Source organism: Centrocercus urophasianus, unplaced genomic scaffold, assembly GCF_019232065.1.
Source record: "Centrocercus urophasianus isolate 14NV4802_14NV808 unplaced genomic scaffold, USGS_Curo_1.0 seq_16, whole genome shotgun sequence".
In the NCBI taxonomy this organism is placed as follows: domain Eukaryota; kingdom Metazoa; phylum Chordata; class Aves; order Galliformes; family Phasianidae; genus Centrocercus; species Centrocercus urophasianus.
Window position 1 is genome coordinate 41,641,899 of NW_024884711.1, and position 13,342 is coordinate 41,655,240.

Below are 13,342 nucleotides of genomic sequence, written 5' to 3' on the forward strand. Positions count from 1 at the left end.
TTCTGCCTTGTAACAGAAAGTTACTAATTGCTGTTTCGTGGAATGTGAGCACAGATGATTTCAGCAGAGAAATAAACATGACTCTTGCCCCGAGGACTTCATTGTCCGAGAGCCTGATCTAGCAAACAGGCCGGGCAAATTCTAAAACCATAAGCATTGACTCAAACAGGATGGTTCCTAAGCACTACATCCAGTATGTACTTGCAAAATGGGTTTAAGTGTAGCCATAACATAGCTAGTGATGACAGAAGGCATTGATGAAAGGTAATCTGAAGGTTACAGCGCTGACTTTGGTTGTGGTTGCTATGTATTTATGTTGCTGAATCTCAGGTGCTATTCTGTTTTGGTTGAAGTCAATGCAATGATGGCCTCGATCCAGGAAAGCACTTAAAAGTGCGGTCAATTTTAAGTACATTGGTGGTCTGGCTGGAGTCAGCAGGACCAGAGCACTTAAAGCAATATACACGTTGGCCACTTTGCTCAGTCGAGGTCTTTGTACACTTTTTATTGTCTATTAAAACACTTACAAACGACTAGCACAAGTGAAGATGAAAGCTGATGGACAGGCAGGGGATGGAAAAGGAATTGGGGGAAACCTGAGAGATTAAATAAAGAGTAAATAATGGAAAGAGCATGAGGATCAGGACAGAAGAAAGGTCATGGTGACAACAGGAAATAGCTGATCGCCAAGTGGCAAGGAGAGCAGCAGCTGTGAGATCGCTATCTGCCTGCTGGTGTATGTTTGGCCTCTCCAGCTGTGGGCATTTGGACCATGTTTACATGGAAATATTCATGGTGTGCACCACCTCTGCACCCAGCTCCTGATGCAGGCAGAAGCAGCTAGTGATGTCTTCAGAAAGGGATGGCAAGATGCACTGAGCACCACTGCAGTACAGAAGCACATCATACAAGCTGGGCACCAAATAGATTCCTCCATTACCCAAGATTTCACCGATATAGAGGTCAGGTTTTGAAGAAAAGAGTTGTTTCCTCACTCCTGCTTTTCTTCCTGAAGGCCCAAAACATGGCTGTTGCTGATTTAGTTCTTTGAATTCGAGATTTCTTCTCTTTTCAGTTACATGGTTGTAACAGAAAACAAAGAGTTTGAAGAAGAGAAAAACACAGCATCAGTAATAGAGCTCAGGGAGGTGGGTGCACATATTCACCCCATCAGAGATCTCTTACATGACTATCACTGCGTCCCTTTTTCCCCTGGTGCCTCAGTTTCCCATTTATAAAAGCTGCAGTGCAACACCTCCTTAAGTCAAACAGTACATTAAGAAGTTCTTCAGAAAGCAGATATTCTTAGAACAGTAGACGTAAGTGGCTTAAGATAACTATAGATAGCACATTGTATTTAAAGATTTTAGCAGCAGCCTTTTCCATTGAAGACAATAATTATGTATTACAATGTACAAAAAGCTGTCAGGTTTTCAGAGCACATCAAAATTTATGCAAAAAATCATTGTAAAGCAGGCTGGTTTTCTGACTTCTGTGTTTATTTTAGAGCTTAGTTTAGCATGGGTCAGACATCCCCATAGGACATATTGTCCTGCAGACTGTATACAGATTAGTATTCATACACATATGCTCCAAATTTGATGTTATGCACTGGATTTGCTTATTTTTACTGTTTTTTAATCACAGTTACCCATAGAATTATTTTAAAAACGTGAATCACTGAAATGCCTGAGTCGATGAACAACCTTAAATAAATAATTACTGTTCTAGAGATCTATAGCCAAGCTTCTGTTCTGAACTTGGCGTGCTTTTCCCAAGAGCTCAAAATATCATCCAAACAAACTGTAAAAGAATATAACAACCACTGAAATGGCAAAGCCAAATCAGCTCTCCTTCTTTCAGGAATGTCCCGTGCTGTCTCTCACCCACAGGGCCTTACTTGGACATCTTCTCAGAAGAACCCAGCTGAAACTCCAACGCTTCATTCAAATGGCCAGGGTCAGTGTGTTCTTGGCACAACCCAGCAGCAGTTTCCCTTGTGAAGTGCCATCACTCCTCCAGGAGCACTTTCTGGTTGGACATCCAGCACCAACAGGGTTGTGTGCCTCATGCAAAGGTCCAAAGCTCTCAGAAAACTCCATCTCCAAAGATGATGCTTTTGGTTCCTACAGCTGATTGACTTTGAAATATGACCACTCTGGCAGAAACAACCACTTTCATCTCAAACTACTTGACTGCATTATTTAATTTAGTATTCAACTTCATTTTTTTCCATTTAATTGAAACTGACACTAAATTTCCAGTCTGCTATTTAATTGTGCTTCAGAAATTAAGAAGCACCTCTGGTGAGCTTATGCACAATTTAGTGTATATATATATATACACTATATATATATATATATATATATACATATATATATATATACATATATATATATGTATACATATTAAATTCTCTAAATTTAATTCTGACTGTACTAAAGTTAGTGACAGTTGTTCTACTGTCCTCAGAGAGACTAGATTTGCTCATAGCCCAACTGTTTCCTTACCTGTAATGACAATTTAAATGGTCCTTTTTCATGATATTGATAGCTGGGAGATACCACACTATGTTAATACATAAATCTCCTCACACAGACTGCTGAATACTGAATCTGCATCTAAACTTATGTACATGTACACCCAGTGCTTACCATACCCACACTGTGAGCATCCCCTGACCATCAGCATACTTTTGTATCCATGTTTGCATAAACTCTGCAGTAAAGTAAGCATGGTGTTGAGCTTGAGGTGTATCTCAGGTCCTTAACATTGAACTAATTTAATTTTTTTTTCAGTTCTGGTTCATGGAATGCAGGGAAAAGCCTTATTGGTATTTCCACATCTCTTTATGGTACTGTTTGTAGTCATAAAACATTTAGCTGAAGCACTTGATATGCTTCTTGCTCAACACAGTCCTTACTTCAGCCCCTTCCAGATGGTATCAAACCACAGAAGCAGTACATGCAAGATCTGTTTTCACTTGTAATGTACCTGAAGTGATGGAACGATATAGTTAATAGGCTGCCAAAAGGGAAAGCATGCATGAGAGAAGGGATGCTGTCATGGCAGATTTCTTTTAAGCAGAACAAAAAAAGAGAAGCAATACACAACAATTTTGCCCGGAGTGATCAGCAGTAGATCTGAGAATAATTCAGAGGAATGCCAGGTTCCTCAAGCTATGCAGATTGAGCACCATCTGAAGAATAGCTTTTTGTCACAGAAATGATCTATTTGAAGATTACAAGGCAACCATGGGCTTTGTGTTGAAGGAAGTTTACAAACTGCGCTGAAATGTACTTTATTATCCTTGCCTGCCTCTCTGAGATAGCTTCTGAATACTCAGTGGATTGAGATCCTCAGTTAAGATAAGCTCTTGGAAAGTGAGTGCGTAGTGCACAGCTCATTTGTTCAGCCAGCAGTTACCCACTTCGTAGGGCAGCCCATGCCGCAGAGCCAATTCTTTGTCAGCCCAGCTGCATGTCAGTAGCTAAAAGTTTTGTCAAGACTGTGGGTGAGTCAGCTCTGAGCTGAAATCTGCCTCTGTCTTTCAGTTACCCATCACAGCAGCTCTCACCTGCATCTCTTCACCATCTGGACTCACTGCTTCCAGTCTTTGAGACCTGCTGATGATCACAGAAATGCCATTTTAACAGTAGGCCAGTGACTAAAGGTCTACTAGAATTCTGTGGGTCTTACTCAAGCTCGAAGTATGGCATCAGTTCTCTTCAGGCTTGATTAGGGAAAAACTATTTAATTCTAGGTTTAAAAAACACCATGCCTGAAAGCTGGTGCAGTAAGTGTTTGCAGAGTAGAGACACCACCCATGAGCAAGGCTTTGAAACACCACACTAAGATGAAGAAATGGTGTATAGTAAATGTTCATACAAATCAGATTTGCCTCTTAGTATTTTTTTTTAAATCTGTTATCCTCAGCAGCCTGTGCTCTGTGGAACATCATGCAGGACTCTGGCCTCCATCCAACAACAGTACTTACCTAAATGCTTCACTTTAACTAACGCAACTAATCCTGTGTAAGAAGCGTCAGGTAAACGCAGGCTCACACTTATTCCTCCATCCAGTTCATATCAGTCAGTGCTTACCTGCTTTTTATCAATGATTTAGATTCATCAAACGAAAAAAAAAACACAAAACAATACATTTGTCACAACCAGATATTTCTATAATCATGCTTATTACCTGATTACTGCTGCAATAATTTCTCGTTTCCCTCAGCCAGTGAGGTAAGAGGTCCTATTTCAAAGAGAAGCATTTCTTTTCAAGCATGTATGATAGCAAACATTTGAGACAAAATACTTCAGAACTCTAGAATACTTCAAGCTGCTAAGTGGCATCTTGTGTTTGCAGAAATAGCACTATTTGGGACATCAGTATTCTAACCAAGCTCTAGTCAGCCCCTCCCAAGCACGGGACGTTCTTTGCTTTTCATTTTGTGTTAAAAAGGGCAGAATGTTAATTGTCTTGCTGTTTGATCACTAACACCTCACGCCAGTAATACCGAGTCAGTCTCCATCTATATTCTACAGAAATGAGCTAAGGAATTAATGGTGCCTGCAAAGCCTTGGTTGGAGAAGGCTTCTTTGATATCCCAGACTCAAGACTCTATCAGAGCTGCAGAGAGAGACAGAAATACCCCCAGAGATCGGAGGTTGAGCAAAGAGGGGCCGCCTCTTCTGCACTTGTATTTCTTGTTGAGAGGTTAACTGGCGATCTGGATTTTCACTTTGCTTGTTTACTTCCTTTGAAGTTTATGCTTTCAGAATCACTTAACTCTTGTGCCACTGGAACACAAGTTTTCTTCTCAAACAAAGCAACAGTATTATAGGGCAGTGTTCTCACATGGGACAGGTTCTTTGTTTCTGGTGTTAGATCAAAAGAGGTTTCGTAAACCCGTCCTGTTTCTCAACCTGGTCGGTGACAGAACTCACTGGGATCATCCCATACAGAAATATTTAGGTAGGGCTTTCCACCAAAAATGCAAAATCACTCTCCACGTTCAGTTTGTATGCCTTTGGGGTAATAGGATTTCAACACTCCGTGCTGTAATTGCAGTGAAGATTTGCTATAAATGCACAGGGTTTATTTCAACATCTTTCCTGGTGCTGAATGTGCTCCTGTGCTCCTTTCTTTTTTTAAGACTAAATTTCATTGTTGCTCCAATTATGTTATCTGTTCAACCTGCTAAAGATCCCCAACAGGGACTGCTGATCAGTAATAATTAACTCTGTGAAGTAATTAATGTTATAGCTTCTGGTACGTGTGAGGATACAGATTCAGTTCAAAGGCTAGGAATTACCTATGAAATGTAAAAGCAATACATAGTTAATCTGTATTCCATGCCAACAGACTCCTCATTAGGACTACTGATTGATTCCTATTCTGATGGCATTGGGATGAAGGAAAAAACCTTTCTGGCTTGAGTGGCAAAGTCTGTTAGAGCTGTTGTAAAAAGAAGCCATTAGAGTCATCTTTAATGTCACTATACAATAACAGAAAGACATAGAGAACAGACACAACTTGCCCCATACTTTCAAACGTGCTGCAGGATTGCTGTATCTCAATTCATTTAGGGCCCTGTAGATTAGGGACAGAGTACTGAGCTGCCACAAGTCAGGATTCAACTGGGGAGGATAAAAGTCAGAATGCTGAGTGCATTTTTAGTGCCAGGCATTGTAGGTATTTTATTACTGTGATCTAAACATGTTATAATTTCTGCGTTGTCACTATCTTCATTTATACACTACCCTGGAATGACTACAGCACCTAATATCTCAAAAGCCTTCTGAGACTAGAGCAAATCTTATTGCATTTCTTCCAGGTACAGGAAGAAAAAAGTTGAATCCAGCATTTTGTATGAGACATCCCCCTCCTTATAGTTTGTTTGGTGCTGGAACACAGATTCCTTAGAATAAATGGTAGAAACTACACTACCTGCACAGCTGCCCTGTTTACTCCAAGGTCTTTGAGGTAAGGAGGACTCTACATCAGAACCAGGACCAGAACTCTACACTGGGACTGACTCTGTTCTCTCATCACACCATGGGCACTCAGACATCCTACAGTCATGCTTTCCACCATGCAGTTAGCAGATCCAGGATGGGATCCGAACCTCAGGCCCCATGATCCCAGCCTTTTCAGTACTGTAGACCACTGGTATCAGTTACACACTTGAGCAGAAAACAAGTGGGAACTTAACTTACAGCAAGCAGCAGATGAAACCCTTTTTTTTTTCTGATATTTTTTTGTCTCTTTCCACTTCATAAACCAGACTAAATTAAACCAAAAATAAGCAGTAAGTTTTTAAAATTAACTTTGCACAGACTGCTACAGAATAAGCATATCTATGACATACATTTAGAAAAAAAATCTAAATTGCTCATTGACAGCTCATCAGGAGAAGAGATGTTTGACTACTTGAGTTGGATACAACTGTAATTGTAAGCAGCACTAGGAACGGTGGGAAAATTACCATTTGTAGTTTACTCTTGCATTCAAAATGGGTTTGTCTTGATTTGCATTTAGATGGGAATTCCTTCTTGTTGCTCTTCAATCCATTAGGTTTTATAAGGTAAGTCATTTTTTTTTTCCTTTTGAAGTACTTCGAAGGGCATTCTGTTTTACTGCTGAACCATGAGCTGAACAGGTGGCACCCAGGCATAGATCAGTCTCAGCAGTGATCAGAACAGAATGATGGAGAACGGTCAGGCAGAGCTTGGAGATGGGCAGCCTTGAATTTAACTGAAAACACCTATTTCTTACTGGAGAACAGATATGTTTGTGGCAGTGCTTAAGCCCATTCCCAGCACAATCAAATAACGGTCCTTTACTGTCATATTCAGAAAGTTCTCCCGAAGTCCAAGCAAAGACTTCCTTGCTAAAGGCTCAGTAGAGAATTTCTTATTCCATAACCAGTGGATCCAGATAATAGTTTATCACTTTCCTTCTTGCAGGAACGTATTACATTTTGGAACCTGTGATTGTTTTTCCCTTTGGTCCTCTTCTTTTGAGGAGGTTTTCAACTCTCTCTTTACACGTCATTATTTCTCAACTCCTATGTCACTGTTGTTGCTTTTCTTTGGATTCTCTACATTTATTCTTGAGTTCAATGCCCAAAGCTGAATCCAATTCTCTAGCTGATCAACAAATGCGTAGAACAGACTTCCATGCCTTACCCATAAAACTTTAAGAGATAGTGTGATTTTTTCCCCATGAATTTGACATTGCTGTCTGACATGTTTCATTCTTTAGTCATTTCTTTGCATGACTGTTGAAAGCCAGTCCTTTCTCATTTTATTTTTGGTTATTCTCACTTACGTATAGCTCTGAACTTACCCATACCAACGTGCATCCTGCTTTTCAAAGCATTTCAGGAATTCTCTAGATTATCTAAGTTGTAAGGCTAACCATAAAGGCACAGCTTCTTTTAGTACTGGATCACGTGAAAATGTGGTTATTCATTATTCCTGCATTGAGTCACCAGTGAAAACATTGAACAATAATAGAGAGAACACAGCCTTCCATGCAATCCTCTGTTAAACGCTCCCAGTTAGATAAAGAAATGTTACTGCCTTCCTTGTGAGTATGGCTCTGACCTTTAGCAGCAGTTTCATCTGGACTCTCTGCTTTGCTTAGGAGAGTGTCATGCGAGATAGTGTCAATAGTCTCATTAACTCACACTGCATCTGCCTACCGCAAGGCTTCTAACTCGTTATTAAGGTGAGTGAGATTGACTTGGTGTTGTTCATACATGCTGGCTGTAACCGGTGATCTTCCCTCCCTCTAATAACTTAAAATCAGTGTGTTTTTTTTCTCCCATCCATTTTGGAATCGAAGTTCTAGTAACTAGTTTACAGTTTCTTGGCTCCCTCCACCCACCTTCCTTTAGAGGCAGATACTCCAAGCAGAATGAACCTGACTAACTGGAGATATAGAGATCTAGTCAGTGCAGCAATTGGAGCCCAACACACAAATCATGTGTACTGAGCTCTTGTCTAAAAGAGGTCATACGAATGATGGCCTGCAAAGGACCGTTTCTCCACTGGTTGCAGTAGCAGCAGCCTAGGGTCACTCATCCACTAGGAAAAGCTACTCTGCGTGTGTCCAAGCTCAGGTGAGAGGAAACAGGCTCAACCAGCCACTCTGATCTGATGACTGCCACTGATAGATCCCTATCCCGGTGGATGCATTCCTACCAAGAACTCCAAACCTCTTCTGTCACATCAGCCTTTTTGTAGCTTTTTCCACTGTATTAACCTTGCCTTTCTTTGCCTCCACAAAGATTGCTGGCACTTCTTAATTAAGCTTCTCTACCAGTGTTATGTCACATGTCCTCGCTTTTTGGGCCTACAAAATCTGAAACATGGCAAAGAAAAAATGCTTTCAGGCAATTTTGACTTTGCATAAATTTTTCTTCTAGATTGATACGAAGTTTATTTTCCTTAGTGATATTTAGCATACAAAGTAGATACTCACTGCAATGCAAACAGTTCAAATGGGTTACCTGACAAACTCTGGTACCAAACATTCAAATACTAATGTAGACAAATCCCTAGGATATAGCTAATAGAAACCTCCTGTGGCAGCAGAGCAGCCATAACAAACAGATACTGAAATGTTACAGCATGTAGTATCATCTTGGTGGGAATTACAGCTGCTTTGAAAGACAGACTTTCCCTACCTTCACTTGGTAATCCTTTTGTAAAACAGCAGGCAGAGTTTGTAGAGAGAGGAATTACTCGGGATTGCCAAAAACATCTGCTGGTTTGTATACTGCTGTAGCAATTCACAGTCAATAACACCGTTCTCACCGTTGATCTGAGTGAATATTAAAGCAGGCTGTTTCCAGAGGCATGGTCCCACTGCCACTGCTGCCCTTGGCATTTCTTGTGCCAGCACTGCTGCACGCAGAGCTGGATCAGGAACTGATCTGGATAAAGCCCAGTCTTTTCTCTTGGTCTGTTTGCTTTTCAGCTGCATCAGTTTCCTGTTCTGACTCATTGTGTTGCCTACAAGTACAAAAAGAACTAGAATGCAAAGCAATGAGCAGAATGAACACCATTAACAGCAGCTTGTTTTAGGATTGGTTCAAATAAATTGTAAAATTGAGGCAGAATAGGGGATGGAATTTCAGCCTTTATTTCTCAATTTACTTTGCAATTAGTTTTTTTTTTGTTTTTTTTTTTTTGAGCAATATGGATGTAACAGCATGAAGTTTACATTGCAAATCCCTGTTCTATATTTAATCACCACCTTTAAATTATCTTGAGTTTCTCATAAAACTCATCATCTGGATGTAGTTTCAGCCACTGTAAAGCCCTGATCTTGCATTAAGCTCTGAGGTTCTCAGTGCAGTGGGGCTCACTGTATCACATGAGCTTACCTGGCTTACTATAAACATATCCCTGTTTCACAGCAGTGAAATGCACTGCGTACCTTTCAAGACTCAGTTCACTTCCACCTACAAATAACCTTGGAATTGTATTTCCTCGTGTCTGGTGCTTGGGAGATGATAATGTGGAGGAAATACCTGTCATTTTAAACAAGAAACAAAACCAGAACAGTGATTTCCAAATCACAGGCATCATCTTATTCCTCTCTTGTGTTCAGCAAAACTCATCAATGTCAAGGCAAATGGCATGGAATATAATTATTTAGAGCCTCTAAAAATAGCTCCCAGAGATCATTAAAAGCTTCCAAAACACTCAAAACAGACTAAAAATGCTACAGATTAATAGGAAGTGCCTTCAGACCTTCTGTGAGTGGTCAGATAGGATACGGATTGAAATTCTGGATGTCTTTTAAAAGCATAACTACAAGGGCTGCTCTGAAAGTAATGCCTCCTATTTTATGATACTGGCCTATGATCTCAGAGGTGAACATTGGTGGGATGGCAGTAGAGATTGAGCCTTTCTGCCAGTATTCCATTTTGTTGCTGTGGGACAGACGGCAGCAGAGGGGCAGCCTGACAGAATGGTGTTTGGTACGGGAGTGCCTGCGAAGCAAAGGGATGTCATTGAATTCCTCCATGCAGAAAAAAATGGCAGCCATTGGCATTCGTTGATGGGTATGGAGACCAAGCAGTGGATGTGAGCACAGTGAGGCACTGGGTGATGTGAATACAAGCCGTGTTCTGGATGGCCATGCAGATTTGTATGAGTGCAGCATGCAGGCTCTTGCTCATCACTGGCAAAAAAAGCATAGCTAATGGTGCTGCCTATGTTTAAAAATAGTGTTTTGCAGCTGAGAATTTGCTCTATCAAACAGTGTTACTGTGCTCTTTGTATCAGCTGTAGTTTGCCACGGAAATAAATAGGAGGAATTACTTTCAGAGTGACCTGAGTAGAAGCGAAATGCTTTAGGATTTTATTTCCAAAGGGTCTCTATGGCAAAGAGTGGGATATTGCCACTTTCCCAGCCTGTCCACTGAATATCCTTAGAGAGAAGCAGACCAGGTCGGCACTATGGTTAAAATTCTATCTGACGAAATACCCCCAAACATTCGGTTCGGTTTTAACGCGTGACCTTCAGCACAGCAACGCTCTTCACACCGTCTCTGGCGGACTCCCGCCCCTCGCACACTGACGGCCGGGCTGGGCGCCGCCTCCTTCTCATAGCTGCGAACAGAGGGCGGCGCGCGGGACGGCGGCTGCCCCCGCTCGGGGAGCGCCCGCCGGGGGAACCCCCTGCCCCCCCCCCCCAGTGGCGCGGTGGTGCCGCCCGCCTGCCCGCAGGTGAGCGCGCTGGGCCGTACCACCGCCGCCCCGCGGGGGGAACCGAGGGCTGTCCTCCCCCCCGCCCGCTCTCGCACCGCCCTCACCCGGCGCAGCCGGCCGCGCGTCCCAGTCGCGGGATGGGCTGCGGGATGCGGCTGGCCAAGAGGAGCACTCAGATCGGTGTTGCGGCCAAACCTCCCTCTCCTCCGCCTCGCCCTCCCCGCCGCGCTCCGCAGTGGTAGTTCCCTTCCCCTCTCGCCGCTGCCCGGCGGCTCCGACTGCAGCAAAACGGAACGTACCATTCCCCCACGGGAGGGGAAGCGGGGCGCGGGGGAGACGCGGCCGAGAGCCGCGGCTGGCAGCGCGGCCCTACGGACAGCCCCCGCTTCCCCCGCGCGTCCGACCGCCGCTGCTTGCGCGCGGGGCCGCGCCGGCGCCTCCGGACGGCTCTGCCGGTGGGAGGCCGGCGGTCGCGGGGTTAATGGGCCGCCGAGGGGAGAGGGGAGGGAGGTGGGGGAAGGAAGGGCGAGTCCCGGTTCCTCCCCCTGGGTGTGTGTGTAAGAGCGGCGCGCAGCGAGCCGGGCGTGTGCGGGAGGCCGAGGGGCAGCCGTGCCCCGCTCGCTCTCGCCGCCGCCGCTCCCCGATGCCGCCGCGGGGCCGCTGAGTCGGCGCCTGGATGCTCATCACGTCCCCTTCTCCTCTCTTCCCTCCCGCAGGCGGCGGCAGCGGCTCCGGCTCCCTCTCAGCTCCCGGCCGCCTCCGAAGGGATGCTGGAGAAACTCGAGCTCGAAGATGAAGGTAAAAAAAAAAAAAGAAAAAAAAAAAAAACTGCGAGCGGCGGACGGCCGGGGCGGTGGGGGAGGAGGGAAGGGGCGAACGCCGCCGAGCGGTCCGCGGGGCCGCAGCCTTTTGTCCCCGGGGCGGCACGCGTGCGGCGGGGCCGGGCCGGGGCGGCGGGGCTGTTCCAGCCCGGAGAGCTCCGTAGCGACGGGCCGGCCGCCTTCACCTGCGGCCCCGGCGCCGCTTTAGGGAGTGCAGCCTCCCCGCCGTGCCCCATCTCCGCGATACCAAATATAGGCGCTGCCAGCCGTGGCCCAGCTCGGTGAAGCTGCGCGCCGGCTCTTCCTGCTGCTCCTGGCTGCGGATCCCGGCCGGAGCGCTGCCCGCCTTCCCCTTCTCATCGCATCCAGCGAAGCGTCGAGTGTCCCCAGCTTTCGTCTTTCAGCGAGCTCGGAGCCCGTCTGAACGCTCAGAGCTGCGAGGCGGCTCGAACTTGATAGGAATGCGTTCTCCTCTAGCTGCTGACTGCCGTTACGGAATGTAGGACGAATATTTAAGGAAAACTTTGAAAATAGTAGGCTGAGTCACGCTGTAGAGGTAAATAGCCGGGCTGCTATGCTAATAAGCCGCCTTGGTGGTTAGCAGCGTTGTGGAGAGGTAACACCTCGATCCTGGACTTCCTGTGCATGGAGGAAGGAAACTCCTGGCAGTTGAATTCTGTGAGAGTTTGGGTTTTTTTCCTCCTTTTTCTTTTCTTTAGGAGTCGTTGCAAAGTTGGATCTGTAACGAAATACTGAGTCTTGAGTGTGATTCAGTGTGAGCATTTGTTGCTGACCTGTAGCTCCCTTGTGGCACTGATTGCATACTTGCAGCTGGACTTTCCTTTTGTGCTTAGAAGGAACTCAAGTTACTGATTTTATTTTTCAATGTGTATTTTTAACCTGGTTACCGTAAATAGTGGCTCTTAAAAGCTGCTGACTCACTAACAGTTAAACCATTGTAAGCCCTTCAGATGTCTGCGTGTCTGCAAAACGTGTCAGGCAGGAAGAAATAACCGAAAAGAACAAAGTTTTGAAACACTTTTACCTCTTTAACATAAGCATGTGTTACTGTGAGGGATGGGGTCAGGGTGGGTGTCCCTACATCTCTGAGAACAGTGAGGTAACGTGAGGGAGTTTGGTGGCTGCTGCTGATTTGCTTTGGGAATTCAGTTGGCTTCCAAAGGAAGGCTTTGTCTGGGGGCATTTGAGGTGGGGGAGCGAGAGATGTTGGGGGATCTGTTAAAAGGCAGTGCCTGATGGCACCCTGTGTCCACTTCAGATAGTGTGGGAACTTGGAAAGGTAGCTGTCAGCTGGCGTCAGTGCAGACCTCATTCTGTGCCTGGAGAGGGAATGGAAGGCAAGATGTATGTGGAACTGAACTGTGCAGGATGGCTCTACACGAGGAGGCCTCAAGAAGAGTCGCAGCGCATTGAGATGCAGGCGGAAATGCAGCGGCTTACTTGCAGTGCGTGTTATGACCTAAATTTTTGCACTAGTTGCTGCAGCTTGTGCTAATATTGGGGGTGGGGGAGTACAGTGGCATCTGATAGTGATAATTTCTTCTTGCTGGATGACAAGTAGTGCTCAGAAGTTGAGAAACAGCTTTGAAATCTTGATAAGATTTAATTAAGTGTATGCAACCACAGTTTGATCTTTTGTCCAACTCCCAGTGAACTTTCTCCAGCAATACCTACATTGAAAGGTGAACTAGAAGCATGGAACTTGTTTTGCCTTTGCTTTTGAGTATTTCCTCTTTCCAGTTTGTGTCAGTTGATCATTATCTCGTG

General features: G+C 44.7%; 1 protein-coding gene across 4 annotated transcripts in view; it reads left to right on the forward strand.

Moving 5' to 3' along the window:
* PRKAG2 (protein kinase AMP-activated non-catalytic subunit gamma 2) overlaps positions 1-13,342 on the forward strand; it is a 183,169-nt gene that overhangs the window by 132,785 nt on the left and 37,042 nt on the right. For all 4 annotated transcript variants that reach the window (XM_042816533.1, XM_042816532.1, XM_042816535.1 and 1 more), the window contains one exon: positions 11,450-11,531. In XM_042816533.1, coding sequence (XP_042672467.1) covers positions 11,450-11,531 — 82 coding nt within the window. The remainder of the gene's footprint in view (positions 1-11,449; positions 11,532-13,342) is intronic.